Raw genomic sequence first — 12,590 nt, 5'->3', positions numbered from 1 at the left:
GTGATTTCTATTTAGGATTTTTAGTTCTCATCTAATCTTAAAAAGAGCCAATCTACATTTAAGATGTATGTATCTAAATCTAAGGTATTTTCAACTACAAATGAGAGAATGTCATTATCTAATTGGCTTACACAGACTTATCTTTACTAAGCGTAATGTAGCATTTGGAGAATGGGCAGTGCATGTACATTCGGCTGAATGATGAAACTATTAAACAACTGCATAATTAAAAGCTATAGAATGAATAGATTCTCTACAAGAATCTACAGTACATTAAAATAATGATTTTGTAAAGCTTGAAGCCAATGAAGTCAGATTCCATTTAAATACGTGACATCTACCACCTCCTGAAAGCAAGAAATTGCATGAAGATAATCACAGATGAGCTTATTCTGGAGAACTGTATTAAAGACAATCTTCATTGTTTGGCATTCTGATGATCCCCTCAACCCTGAATCCAGATTTCCAAAACTCCTTGTCTAATCCACTGATGTCCTCAACACAGACACAGAAAAGAGAAGATCATCCCTACGATATCACTCTGGTTTATCTTTTCTGCCCCAGGTTGCTTGAACAGCCATCCTTGTTTAATGTGTTGTCTATGTTTTGGCTTTGTTGAACATTTCCTTGGCATCTTTACCTTGACAGTTCAGAACTGGAGCACTTAGCTTTCACAATTGCTGGAAAAGCAGGTGGTGTGCTAGCGTATTAAAAAGACCTTTTACAGTGTCTGGAATAAATGATATGGGAATTTGAGTTGTGTTGCAATTTTAGGAGAAAAAAATCTGTCATTTACTTTCTGTCCCTGTGTTCACCTTAGAGGGTGGATCTCAGTGGGAATGTATTCATATCTGGACCATCTTAGAACTTTATCCTTGTTAAGTCATAATTAAGACTGTGGTGGTGTCCAAAATCTCTTCACTACTTTTCCCTTGGTAGAATCTGTCACGTGATATTTTTAGCAATTGTTTTGGCAAAAGCAGTGAAAAAAAATGAAGATGATACACACAGGGCTCTCTTTAAAAAGAACTTATAATAGATAAGTTAGATAGTTGTTTTTGCTGAGTTGAGCCTATTGTATGGTCAGAAATGCATCTCCTACATGAAGAAATACTTGACATCAGTGGAAAGCCAGAGCTGAAAGTGGTGGGCTCATTTACACAGCTGGAGTGTGTGTGCAGAATTGTTGAAACTGTATCTCTGCTATAGGGGAGAAGCATTTATAAAATGACAAAAGCGGGCTTCCCTGGTGGCGCAGTGGTTGAGAATCTGCCTGCTAATGCAGGGGACACGGCTTCGAGCCCTGGTCTGGGAGGATCCCACATGCTGCAGAGCAACTAGGCCCGTGAGCCACAACTACTGAGCCTGTGCATCTGGAGCCTGTGCTCTGCAACAAGAGAGGCCGCGATAGTGAGAGGCTCGCGCACCGCGATGAAGAGTGGCCCCCGCTTGCCACAGCCAGAGATAGCCCTCGCACAGAAATGAAGACCCAACGCAGCAAAAATAAATAAATTTTAAAAAAATGACAAAAGCATTCATCATTTATGGCCCACTGTTCAATATTTGATACATGAATACCTTGCCTTTCTTTTATATGAGGATGGCAGAAATCTCCTCACTATGAACCCAGCAAAATTTTGAGTTGAGAACATCTTATCTGGTCTGTTTGTAGCTGTTGGAACAAATTTCATGGTAATTAAAAGTCAGGCCATATATATATTTTTAATTTTCTAAGTCATAATCCATTATATGGCATTTTGAGAAACAGTAAGTGTTCTTGCTTTATACGTAGTAGGTATTCAATAAGCAATGCTACTGGATCAGACTTGGTTGTAAAGTGGATTCCACTATGTCTACATTGAGATCCTAATAGCTATGTGCAGTTAAATACTAATGTTTAGAGATCTATGAGTTTCAAAAGGTTAGAACCTATAGCATGAAAGTTAGATAGGAGACATTATTGGGAATTTTTGGGGGGCTAGATCATGTGGCCTGATTTTTTTGTTTATTATTTGGCCCAAGTGCTTTCCTTAAAAAAACAGCAGCATTCGCACAGGGTCCTGGATGTTGTGTCTCGGGTGGTCGGAGGATAGTTCTGGAGCTCATTAATCACACTGTCCTTGATTTCTACCACTCTATTTCAACAAAGATTTATATTTAAAATACACTGAAAAGCAGTAAAATGAAAACAGTAAAATCAAAAGTTGAAGGACTAGTTTTGTGATAACAGATAAAATAAAGAATATCATATTTTTCAACTTAATTAAAAATACAAATTTTGGCTCACAGGCCCAGCCGCTCCACGGCATGTAAGATCTTCCCGGACCGGGGCACGAACCTGTGTCCCCTGCATCGGCAGGCGGACTCCTAACCACTGCACCACCAGGGAAGCCCAATCGAAGGGTTTTTAACCGTGGTTTGGGAGATACAAAGATTCTGTGTAATCCTGAAAAAAAAAAAAAAGCAGAGGTTAAAAAGCAGTGCATATACTAAGTATAGATAACCCAAGTAATTGAATATTTACTTAGGTTACTAAGGAAAAATGTGGACATTTCACAGAAAAAAAAGAAACCGAGACCATTTCTGTCTTACTATAAAAGGATGCATTTGTATTCCTGATCATGTTAGCTACATTAGAATTCCTGAGATCCCATAAATGGTTTAACCTGACTTACAATATATTGAATTCTGTACATACATTGTTTTTCTTCTCCACCTCTAGAGATAGGGCAATAGAGGTTATAGTAAAATTCTTACATCTTTAAAACATTGTCACTTTAAAGATGAATGAAATATCATAGTTTCTTTCATTGGCTGTAAGTTTCTGTATTTCATATAAAAGAAAATATATCTGATAAGGGCTAATATCCAAAATATATAGAGAACTCATACAACTCAGTAACAGCAAAAAAAAAAATTCTGATTAAAAATGGGCAGAGGATCTGAATAGACATTTTTACAAAGAATACACACAGATGTCCAACAGGTACATGAAAAGTTACTCAACATCACTAATCATGAGGGAAATGCAAATCAAAACCACAATATCACCTCACATCTGTTAGAATGGATATCAAAAATAAGAAATAACAAGTGTTATTGGCAAGGAAGTGGAGAAAAGGGAACCCTCATGCACTGTTGGTGGGAATGTAAATTGGTGCAGCCACTATGGAAAACAATATGGAGATTCCTCCAAAAACTAAAACTAGAACTACCATATGATCCAGCAATTCCACTTCTGGGTATTTACCCAAAGAAAATGAAAACACTAATTCAAAAAGATATATGCATCCCAGTGTTCATTGTGGTATTATTTTCAATAGCCAAGACGTGGAAACACCCTAAGTTTCCACTGATGAATGGATAAAGAAAATGTGATACACACGCACACACACACACACACACACACACACACATGGAATATTATTCAGCCATAAAAAAGAATGAAATCTTGCCATTTGTGACAACATGGAAGGACCTTGAGGGCATTATGATAAGTGAAATATCAGACAGAGAAAGACAGCTACTGTATGAACTCACTTATATGTAGAATCTAAAAGCAAAAACAAAATAAAACGTAACAAATAAAAAAACGAACTCATGGAGAACTAATTGGTGGTTGCCCGAGACAGGGGATGGAGGTGGGTGGAACAGGTGAAGGGTGTCAAAAGGTATAAATTTTCAATTATAAAATAAATAAGAAAGGGGGATATAATGTACAGCTTGGTGACTGTAGTTAATAATATTGTATTGCATATTTGAAAGTTCCTAAGAGAGATTTTTAAAGTTCTCATCACAAGAAAAAGTTTGTGACAACGTATGGTGACAGATGTTAACAAGACTTATTATGGTAATCATTTCACAATATATACAAATATACAAATGATATTGAATCATTACATTCTATACCTGGAACTAATATAATGTTATATGTCAATTATACCTTTATACCTCATTAAAAAGAGAAAGAAAATAAGTATAATTAGCCTTATATATGGATCTGTGATATAATCTAATTGATAAAACTTAAAGGTCATGTTTATGGCAAAAACATAATCCTTTAGACATACAACTTTAGATTTAAAATATTGTCTCTCAACATCCTGGAAATATTCTATCATCTTCTTGCTTCTATTGATGCTTTTAACAAGTGAACATTCTAGCTAATTCTTGTAAGGGGTAGATAAGTGTGCCGGGAGCTTTGAATCTGGTCGTTAAAGAATGAGATGTTTGAAATAAAGGTTTCCTATTTAGTATCAATTCTGATAGTGATAATTGTCAGACTGGACCTCTGAGAATGATAGTTGCAGAATGGATGAATAGTTCCTTATTTTAATGCTCAGAAATATATTTATATTTCCAAGTAATGAATGAGACACAGCCTTATAAAACCCTAAAATGAGAAAGATATTTTACTCCATATGTTGAAGAGACTTGGGCCACATAACAGGCTGGGTGTTATTTAAAGTCTTACATCCACTTCAACATCAAATTCTCTTTTTAATTAGCTTCATTGGTAAACTGGAGCCAAATAACCATAGATACGTGACTGGTGATTCACCTGACATTTTGTTGTCCATTAAGCTTTGATATATTTCTCTTATATTCTTTATCCAACAGCAATGGAAATAAAATCCTGCCCTGAAATATAGGGCTTGGTAGTGTGGTAGGGATGCTGGCCTCACAAAAAATGTTTCAGGTATTATCTTAATATCTAGCCCTACACTTTTTCTTTAAATCTTTTAAAATCCTTGATGACATGACCATGTTATTTCTCCCCTAATCACTGTCACCCATCCCAGATATTCAGCTTGTTCATAGTCTCCCTGTCTTGCTTCTGATAATATATGGTTTTGGGAAAGTGTTACTGACTTATTGACACTAAAGTATGAATAATATTTGAATTGTAATAGATCTTAAGCCAAGGAATGAACCTTTCTGACATTTAAGAAAAAAGTCACTTTTGGTAGTAGGGTCATTTGAAACCTCTAATATAACATATCAGTTGTCACCTACTATATAAGTGGGTAAAGTTGACTAAGAGTGATTGGAAGAAATCCAGAAATGTATTTTTTCAAAGCATGTATGGTGTATAAATCCATATATTTTCATCTATATTTATAAATACATATACTTTAAGAAAATGTTTAGAAGGAAAAAGAATTAATAGGTGGTATGTCAGAGAACCACAGTAGCCACATTTATGAATTGGAATTTGTTGTATCACTTTTTAATTTAATAAAGACTATATCCAAGAAGCTACTGAAAAAAATAAGATATAAGGAGAAAATTCTTAGAAACACAGTTACACTACGGATTATGATAAAAAATTTTGATCAAGTATTAGAATGGTAGCCTGATTAATGATTTTGTTAATTGATCTTTATCTAAAGTGCATATCTTTATAATTTAACTATTAACTTTATTTTTTTCACCTTTTCCAGTGTTAAAGAACCCAGTGTGTAAATTATATAGATTTCCCACATCTGACAATAAGTGGATGCGAATCCGGGAGCAGATGTCAGAGAGCATACTTTCTTTTCATATTCCTAAGGAATTGATCTCTCTTCAAATCAAAGAAGATTTGTGTAGGTAAGAGAAAGTGATTTATGATTGTCTCTTACATTAATTATTTTTTTATGAAACATTTTTTTTCAAGTATGATGATAACATAAAAATCTAGATCTGCATTGTCCAGTATGATGGCTCCTAGCCCTGTATGACTATTAATCACTTGAAATGTGATTCGTCCACTTTGAGATGTTCTGCCAAGTGTAGTATAAACACCAGATTTTGAATTCATAGCACACAAACAAAAAAAGACTGATTTCATAATGAAATGTTAACATTTTGGGTATACTGGGGTTGAATACAATGTGATATTAATTTTATGTGCTTCTCTTTTTACTTTTACTTTTATTTTTTATTGAAGTATAGTTGATTTACAATGTCTTGTTAATTTCTGCTATACAGCAAAGTCATTCAGTTATAGATATTATATGCATTTTTTATATTCTTTTTCATTATGGTTTATCACAGGATATTGAATATAGTCCCCTGTGCTATACAGTAGAACCTTGTTGTTTATCCATTCTATATATAATAGCTTACATCTGCTAACCCCAAACTCCCACTCCATCCCTTCCTCAAACCCCTCCCCCTTGGCAACCACCAGACTGTTCTCTATGTCCATGACTGTTTCAAAGATAGGTTCATTTGTGTCATATTTTAGGTTCCACATATAAGTGATATCATGTGGAATCTAAAATATGATATCTTTTTGCTTTTTACATATGACTACTGACCACTAGAAAATTTTAATCACATGTGTGACTCTCATTTGTGACTTATATTACACCTTTTCTGTGTAAATCTCCCACCATTAAAATGTGTTGAAAAAAAATCAATTATGAATCTTTAAAATTTTCTAAAGAAAAGTAGAGAAAAAATCATGTTGAAGACTCAAAAGGGAAATAGGAAAGATTGTAAGGAAATTGACTAGAGATCTCAGTAGAATATAAGGTATGGTTATTATGAAAAGGAATTAGAAAGCCCTAAGTTGAGAACCATCACCTTTTAGGAAAAATGCTGAGAAGAAAAGAATAATGGAGAGGATAATGAAATTTTAAAATGCAGTAGGCAAATTAAATCCACAAAGCCAGCAGAGAAGAACAGATTTGACACTAAGAAGTCACATCTCGGATGTGGAAGACAAACACAATAAGTTCTTCTCAAATGTTCTTTCTTGGGAAAGAACAAGTCATACAAAAACTTGGAAACAGTCAAAACTTATGTAGGTTTTTATTTTACATGCTAAAATCAGACTAACCTTACACTTACTTCTCTGCAGAAGTCCATGGAGTAACATCTACTGATTTTTGATTTTTTGAGAGAAAAAGGTTGTGGCCCACTTTATTATATAGGGTCAAGTTATGACTTTTTTTTTTTAATGAATGAAGGCAATGGAAATGACATACTTAAATATGCAGAAGCTCAAAAAACGTCATTCACCAAACTTTCTTAAAGAATCTACCCTCGAAGATATATGCTATCCAACTGAGACAATAATTTAAATTAAGAATTATATTTATAATAGAAATTAATATACTGTAATCATTAAATTATAATATGAAATTAACATGATATAACATAACAAATTAAGAATGTAAGAATGGGACATTGTCCTACAGAAGGACTTGAAACATTTTTCTTGGTTGGGTGAAATCTCCGGCCCAGACAGAGGTTTACTCTGAAGTTCTTTTTTCGGCCTCTTTTGTTTTGTTTTAATTTTTATTGGAGTATAGTTGATTTACAAGGTTATGTTAGTTTCTGCTGTACAGCAAAGTGAATCAGTTATACATATACATGTATCCACTCTTTTTTAGATTCTTTTCCCATATCGGTCGTTACAGAGTGCTGAGTAGTGTTCCCTGTGCTATACAGTAGGTCCTTATTAATTATCTATTTTATATACAGTAGTGTGTATATGTCAATCCCAATCTCCCAATTTATCCCTCCCCCTTTTTCCTTCCTGGTAACCATAAGTTTGTTTTTTACATCTGTGACTCTATTTCTGTTTTGTAAATAAGTTCATTTGTACCATTTTTCTAGATTCCACATATAAGCGATATCATATTGTATTTGTCTTTCTCTGTCTGACTAACTTCACTCAGTTTGACGATCTCTAGGTCCATCCATGTCACTGCAAACGGACTCTTTTACCCCTAGTCTTACTCAGATCCCAGAAAGTGTTATACTTACCTCAACCTTCGTCTCAACAGCACAATTCTAATGGATTTTCTTAGGTGGTTTGATGAAGACTGTGGGTGTCATCGTGCCCTTATCTTTCAGTAGTTGCAAAGAGTACAAGGTGTTTCATTTTCATGCTTGGAAATCTATCTTGAGAGAATTATTTTTTAAAAAGCTTCGAGTCTTTTCTTCAAAAAAAAAAAGGTGCCAGGGCAACTTTATATTATGCTAAGTAACTGAAACAGCTACTTTCTGAATCTTTAAAATAACTATTAACTAAATTATATCATTTCAGTTGATGAAGAACAGTAAGTAAATGAGCAGTAGATAAAAGCTGCCATTAAGTCCCTATTCATAGGACCTGTGGATGGATGGAGATAGTTATAGATGGATAGACAGAGAGATAGACAGACACACAGACATAGATATACAGTCTTTCTTTCCTTTTCTTTCTTTCTTTTTTTTTCTTAGGAAAGTCAGTAATCACAGTATGAATTTAGCTGTATAACAGGGGTTGCAAAAACTTTTCCTTAAGGACCAAATAGTAAGTATTTTACAAAATATTTTACAAAAGTGAGATGTTTCCTCTCAATTACCAAGATGATAAATTTGCAAACATGGTCAGACTTCTGTGAAGTCTGGATTTTGACAATCCTACACTTTCTTTCACGAGCCACTGACTCTTTCAGTCTCACTTTTCACCCCAGACGTAAACTTTTCTACAACTTCTCTGTGTTGGTGTGTTGTCATCTCCCTATAGGGGTAATTAGGGTATTATTTGAACACTTTGTTACATAACTTCCCTCCTTTACCAAGGGAATAGAAAACGGGAAATTTTCTGAAAAGACTGCTATGATTGATATCAGCCTCATAAACTCGCAGGTAGAGATTTCCTAAGTTTGAGTATGGATTTAACTGTGAACAAAAATAGCAAGTAAGAAAGGGAATTTAGGGAATATTAGGTATATGTCTAGTCACAACTGTGTCTTAAAGACAAGGCATTATTAGTAGTTTTGTAATCTATTTAACTCGGTAAGAATGAAATCCCACTCATGCATTTGAAGGTCTATTATTAATTTTATCATGTCTGGGATTGGTAAACACTTGACAGGCTAAGTTAGTCTGAGTCTGTTGGCAGGGACCAGGTATGTGCATGGTACGCCTCTCTGCCTAAGGCATACCTGTATGTGTCAGTGAGGAAAATGTTGTCCTTCTCAGCCGTCATGATATGGAGTGTAAATGTTGGCAGGGACATAATGGTGCAGCAGCTATTTCCCCTCACTCATACCCAGTGCCCTTGCCTGCAGCTGCCATCTAAAACTTCTCTTGCTATTAGTCCCTTAGTGTAACATTGGACTCAACGTGAACTACTTTTATTAACTTTGAGATCGTACATACACGAAGTCTTAGGGCTGTGATAGAGTTTAAATCCTCTGGGGCCTCCCTCTGATTAGTGCCTCCCTAAGCACTAATACCTTCTGAGTTCAAGTTCAGATATATAACACCTGTTGCGTTGGCTGTGACGTGTTTTCACAACGCTAAACTTTGAATTTTATATTACGGTTTAGGCCCCAAAAATTCACAAGCAGGAAATCGTAGATGACAAGTTATGTTTACTGTTGTGAAGAAAGGCTTATATTAGCAATTTTCTGCCTCTTTGCTCCTGAAGCCGTATTTTTAAAAAGATATAAAAAGTGTGGTAATTTTTTTCTGTAAAAATAATATATGGTCACTATAGAAAATAGTGAAAATATAAAAAAGAAAAAAAATCACTCTAAACACACCACCCAGAAGAAATACTGTGTCTGTATTTTCTAAATCTACCCTCATCTTCCTGAGCCTCACTGTGGAAAGCAGACTTTTGGTCCCCATGATTACCATGCCCTGGTATCACATTTAAATCATTCTCCCTCCAATAATTCCTGTCCCAGTAAATGCCACCCTCTCTTCAACAGTTCAGTGCAGAAACATAAAACATAAGTATTTTTGTCTTGTCTCACCAAACCTATCCACATTCCACATTCAATTTCAAGTATCAATTTCTAATCATGCTAATTCCACAATTTCCCTCAAATTCATTTATTTTTTATGTTTTCACTCTATCCATTCTAATCCCAACCACCATCATTTCTTGCCTGTGATAGTGTAATGGTCTATAACGGCTTTTCTGCCAATGGCCTGCTTCCTTAAAATCCATGGTTCACGTTTTTATGAACAAATGATACAATTGAACTTATTTACAAAGCAGAAATAAACTCACAGACATAGGAAACAAATTCATGGTTACCAAAGGTGATAGCGGAGGGAAGGGAGAGCAGAGAGTTTGGGATTAACAGATACACACTACTATATATAAAACAGGTAAACAACAGTGACCTGTATAGCTCAGGGAAATATACTCAATATCTTGTAATAACCTATAATGGAAAAGAATCTGAAAAAGAATATATACATATATGTATAACTACATCATTTTGCTCTACACTAGAAATTAACACAACATTATAAATTAACAATTCTTCAATTAAAATATAAATAAAAAAGAAAAAGATCCATGGTTCACATTACAGACTCACATAATCTGATTAAAAATGTTATAAATATGCAGATTTCCAGCAGGGGTATCAAGGAGACAGCACTGATGTATAACCTCTTAAGTGCTATGCTGGAATTATGTGTTGGGAAGGGAAGATGGGGAGGTCCTGCTTACCAAGTATCAGTATAACACCTCGCTTCTGAGAAGTTTACTAAATGATTCTATAATCGTGATACCTAAGGGATGTGGCATTATAAAGTAGCCCAGTTCTTTGATCTAGCCTCCTTGAAGGATGGGGGGGAAAACACAACTGGTTTATTATAGAGTTAGTGCAATGGAGAGAAAAAGGAGAGTACATGTTGAAGACAGCTCAGAGATCCTAAATACATAGAAGATGTGTGTGTGTGTGTGTGTGTGTGTGTGTGTGTGTGTGTGTGTTTATGTGTATTTTTGCCTGTGTTTATAATGCCACAGGCTTTACAGTACTTCACCTTGGGTTGCATGCAGGCAAGTTATGTAGGTCTTGCCAAACTACCACCTATAAAATTTTTATAGCTTGTTTTAGTGTTGCCATGTATTTTGTTTATATTGAGTATTTTCTTCAGATTTTGTATTACTTCAAAAGTTTGCTTTGTAGTTTTGATTTGCAGTTCTCTAATGATTAATGATGTTGAGCATTCTTTCATGTGTTTGTTGTCAATCTGTATATCTTCTTTGGAGAAATGTCTATTTAGGTCTTCTGCCCATTTTTGGATTGGGTTGTTTGTTTTTTTGATATTGAGCTGCATGAGCTGCTTGTAAATTTTGGAGATTAATCCTTTGTCAGTTGCTTCATTTGCAAATATTTTCTCGCATTCTGAGGTATCACCTTACACCGGTCAGAATGGCCATCATCAAAAAATCTACAAACAAAAAATGCTGGAGAAGGTGTGGAGAAAAGGGAATCCCCTTGCACTGTTGGTGAGAATGTAAATTGATACAGCCACTATGGAGAACAGTATGGAGGTTCCTTAAAAAACTACAAATAGAACTACCATATGACCCAGCAATCCCACTACTGGGCATATACCCTGAGAAAACCATAATTCAAAAAAAGTCATGTACCACAATGTTCATTGCAGCTCTATTTACAATAGTCAGGACATGGAAGCAACCTAAGTGTCCATCGACAGATGAATGGATAAAGAAGATGTGGCACATGTATACAATGGAATATTACTCAGCCATAAAAAGAAACGAAATTGAGTTATTTGTAGTGAGGTGGATGGACCTAGAGTCTGTCATACAGAGTGAAGTTAAGTCAGAAAGAGAAAAACAAATACCGTATGCTAACACATATATATGGAATCTAAAAAACAGACCAAAAAAAATGGTTATGAAGAACCTAGGGGCAGGACAGGAATAAAGACGCAGACGTAGAGAATGGACTTGAGGATATGGGGAGGGGGGAGGGTAAGCTGGGACGAAGTAAGAGAGTGGCATGGACATATATACACTACCAAATGTAAAATAGCTAGCTAGTGGGAAGCAGCCGCATAGCACAGGGAGATCAGCTCAGTGCTTTGTGACCACCTAGAGGGGTGGGATAGGGAGGGTGGGAGGGAGACTCAAGAGGGAAGTGATATAGGGATATATGTATATGTATAACTGATTCACTTTGTTATAAGCAGAAGCTAACACACCATTGTAAAGCAATTATACTCCAATAAAGATGTTAAGTAAAAAAAAGTTTGCTTTGCTTAGTCAACAATGAAATGTGTCAGTTAATAGAAGAAATGATGGAACTTGTGGCGTTGAAGCTCCATGGCAGCTACACATACCATATTAAATGATGGTGTGCACATATATATGTTTAGATGGGAGGCTTGGGTGGCCATAGGGTGTTTGGTTTTATCAAAACATATACTTTTCTACATTATAATATGATGTTTGAAAACTTATTATGGTACAAAAGTTTTAAAGAAATGAAGTATTTCGGTGACAATGAAAACTCCCCAGGAAAAAATTAGTTTGATTTATATCATGTATTTTTCTCTTTTTCTCCTGTTTCATTTCTGCTCTCTCTATATTTTTCTTCATTGGTCCCAGGGGTGAGGAAGGAGAGAAACTTCCTTGAATATAATTTTGGGAGTCTAAAAGAAAGGATAAGAATAATTTATAACAATTAACTTTAAGATGTCCTTAGGTTTTATATAAGACATAAATATTTGTGTGTACCAGGCAGAGGAACAATCTTGTAAATAAAATATAAACATCTGAACCAAACCCTTTAGTAGGGAAAATGTAATAGAATTTGGGACATAGA

At 35.0% G+C, this 12,590-nt stretch overlaps 1 protein-coding gene across 5 annotated transcripts in view; it reads left to right on the top strand.

The window, feature by feature from the left end:
• INPP4B (inositol polyphosphate-4-phosphatase type II B) overlaps window positions 1–12,590 on the top strand; it is a 728,360-nt gene that overhangs the window by 531,667 nt on the left and 184,103 nt on the right. For all 5 annotated transcript variants that reach the window (XM_060147684.1, XM_060147683.1, XM_060147686.1 and 2 more), the window contains one exon: window positions 5,445–5,592. In XM_060147684.1, coding sequence (XP_060003667.1) covers window positions 5,445–5,592 — 148 coding nt within the window. The remainder of the gene's footprint in view (window positions 1–5,444; window positions 5,593–12,590) is intronic.

This window comes from Lagenorhynchus albirostris, chromosome 4 (genome assembly GCF_949774975.1).
Source record: "Lagenorhynchus albirostris chromosome 4, mLagAlb1.1, whole genome shotgun sequence".
Lineage (NCBI taxonomy): Eukaryota > Metazoa > Chordata > Mammalia > Artiodactyla > Delphinidae > Lagenorhynchus > Lagenorhynchus albirostris.
Note: the sequence above shows the minus strand (reverse complement) of the source record. Positions and strands in the feature narration are given on the sequence as shown.